Source organism: Rhagoletis pomonella, unplaced genomic scaffold, assembly GCF_013731165.1.
Source record: "Rhagoletis pomonella isolate Grant_MI unplaced genomic scaffold, Rhpom_1.0 Rhpom_scaffold_00002, whole genome shotgun sequence".
Classification (NCBI taxonomy): domain Eukaryota; kingdom Metazoa; phylum Arthropoda; class Insecta; order Diptera; family Tephritidae; genus Rhagoletis; species Rhagoletis pomonella.
Genome location: NW_023458556.1, coordinates 88,068,636 through 88,071,667, shown reverse-complemented (window position 1 = coordinate 88,071,667; position 3,032 = coordinate 88,068,636). Strand labels below are relative to the sequence as shown.

The following is a 3,032-nucleotide window of genomic DNA, read 5'->3' as shown; positions in this document are numbered from 1 at the left end:
GAGTGCGTTCAATAAAATAGTACGGCAATTGGAACGCATTTGTTTCGCGATTTTGTGTAAATGCGTCGAAATGCGTCATTCTGGAAATGTGGATCTGTATGGAGAAATGCGTGATTTGGCCTCGCATTTGAGGTTTCTCGCCCAAATGACGCATTTGGGCTCAATGTAAATGTAATAAAACGCTTGACGCTAACTATTGCGGCGAGGCATTCCAGCTCCAGCTGAGCATTATTAAGCTTCTTCGATACGAAAGCTATGGGATGCTCTGCCCCTTCCTCATCGAGCTGGAATAACACGCCTCCTACCCCTATTTTGGATGCATCACATTGAATTACGAATTCTTTACTAAAATCGGGTTGTGCCAGGATAGGCGCTGAACAAAGTGCAACTTTAAGTTTACCAAATGCTTCAACTTCCTCAGGAGTTAATTTAAATGGACCAGGTGACTTTCGAAGGCAATCAGTCATTGGGCCCGCCAAATCTGCGAAATTGGTAATAAACGATCTGTACCAATTTGCCATTCCTATAAACCTTCGAACCTGACGAGGAGACTTGGGAATCGGAAAATCCTTTATGGCTTGTATTTTGCCCGGGTCTACTTTCAAACAACCATTCCCTATCAAGTACCCGAGATACCGAATTTCCTTCTGGCAGAACTTCCTCTTCTTTACGTTGATAGTGAGTCCCGCATCCCGCAAGCATTTCGCCACTTCCTTCAGCAATTCCAAATGATCTTCGAAGTTGGAGCTGCACACCATCCGACCATCCAGGTAGACGAAGACGTTCTCTCGTAACCGTGAAGGAATAGCCTTATCCATCAGCCGACTCATTGTTTGTGGACCGTTGCACAGGCCAAAGGGCATTACTGTAAAGTGGTACAATGGCTTTCCTGGAACCGCAAATGCCGTCTTTTCCTTCGACGATTCCGTTAATTTGATTTGAAAGAAAGCATCCTTCAAATCAATACCACTTATAAAGTATGTGTCCTTTAACCTGCTCAACAACCCATTAATATGGGGCAACGGATACGAGTCCTTCTTTGAGACCGCGTTCACCTTCCTGGAGTCAATGCACATCCTGACCTTGCCTGGTTTCCGAACTAGTACCACTGGACTACACCACGGTGAATTCGATTCCTCAATCACTCCCATCTTGAGTAGCCTTTCAATTTCGTTATAGGCTTCTGCCTGCCTGGGTGGTGAAAGAGGAAAGTGCTTACTTTTAATTGGCACCGCATCACCTGTGTCTATATGGTGCGTCACTAAACTGGTTTGACCTAGTCCTAGCTTTTCGAACGAGGGGAACTCCTGAACAACTTCTTGCAATGCTACCTTCTGATCTGGTGTGAGCTGATGGAAGTTTGGCTCATCTTCATTTAGAAAATCTAAACAGGAAACGTTTGGGAATATATCGGGTGCTAAAGCAAATGCCTTCCAGAAGTCAACACCCAGGTATGCTTCTTGGATTAATGACGGTACAAGATAAAAGCGAATAGTCCTCGTAATATTTTTAAAAGTGACCGGTAAAGATATCGAGCCAAGTATTTTCTGCTGATTTCCACCAGCCGTGTAAACAAACGCACGCAAAGAATGATATTTTAATTTGTTTCTCTTTAGGAATCTTCGCATCCGTTTCCAAGAATGGAAACGTTTGCTCCGGAATCTAATAAACTCACTACAAAACTATCGTGTATTTTAATCTTTGCTAGCGGTCGTTCGTCTGGCGTTATAAAAATTTTAGTGCTTGGCAAAAGTTTTCGCATATTTACTCGGCTAGAATATCTTTTCCTACACTGAAGAATATTTTCTGAAATTACAAGTTTTGGTTCTTCTTCGAAAATATCCGTTCATAATCCTGCTCTCTTTGCTCTAAACTAACTGGGAATTGAGTCTGGCATGCGACATCCCTACGTGAAGGTCTTAGAATTCGAACCTGCAGAGTTCCAGCACTGTATTCCTGAGTAGTCCGGTTTCCTAATCCTCTGGAAATTCAGCGCTTCCACTTGTGGATCCACTTCTCCATCCATTCCTCCTGTCCATTCATCCGGTGTAATAGCCATGGTTTCGTTGACATGCCGTCCTGAATAGTTCGGTACCAAGCTCCTGGTTTCCTTCAGGATCTGTTCGCCTTTCCTAGCGACGTCACGTAGGTCATGTAGGGTCTGCGCACCAGCATTGAAAAGCATCAACTTCAGGCTGCTGTTAACGTTCCTCTTCAATATGTCCATCAACAGGTTCTCCGACATCGGCTCCTTTAGTCTAGCGTTCAAGGCTAATATATCTGTATGAAACGTATCATACGATTCATTAGCCTTCTGACGACGCATTGAGATCTCCATCATGATCTCATGGTCACTTTTTAAGGTGCCGAATTCCCGCTTGATAGAGTAGCACAAGAAGGGATAAGTCGCATCTGGATTCTGCTTAGTGAACAACCAATACCATTCCTCAGCTCGCCCTGACAAAAATAGGTGGAAGCTTGCCATCAACTGCTCATCTGTACATTGCGTGCGCTCACACAACGTATTTAGTTTGAAAAGAAAGTCCGAAACACTACCAGTGCCGTCATAGGATACCTTCCAATCCTGTGGCTTAACAATGCTGGTGGTAAAATTCGGTCGACTATTCAAAGTGGCTTGTGTCGGATTGCGTCCGATAGAAGCAAAGTCCCTAGGGCCATTGGGTGCAGTTTGAGATGCAATTACCACTGCACTTAATGCGTTCATATTTTCCCGCATTGTTCTCATTTCAGCTCTAATTTCTTCTTGCGAAGTACGTAAGAGCTGATGAAGCACTCCTACCCACGAATCTCCAGCGGGCGCTCCGCCATTAGAACGTCTACTTCTATCTTCTGCAATACCTTCACTAAAGCCGGTATTCCATGGCAAAGACCTATCATTTTCCTGTCTTCCCGAAAGCATAGTCATGGAGGTAGCGGAAACGTTCTGGACCGAAGTCCCAGGTGGTGAGGTGTCAAGTAAATTTGAACTTTGACGGCTATCAACTTTAAGTCCCGGAGCGGGATTGGCATCG

General features: G+C 44.5%; 1 protein-coding gene across 1 annotated transcript in view; it reads right to left on the bottom strand.

Moving 5' to 3' along the window:
* LOC118755802 (uncharacterized protein K02A2.6-like) overlaps window positions 1-863 on the bottom strand; it is a 9,751-nt gene extending 8,888 nt beyond the window's left edge. The window contains exon 1 of the mRNA XM_036490619.1: window positions 672-863. Coding sequence (XP_036346512.1) covers window positions 672-863 — 192 coding nt within the window. The remainder of the gene's footprint in view (window positions 1-671) is intronic.
* Between the last annotated feature and the right edge of the window lie 2,169 nt (window positions 864-3,032).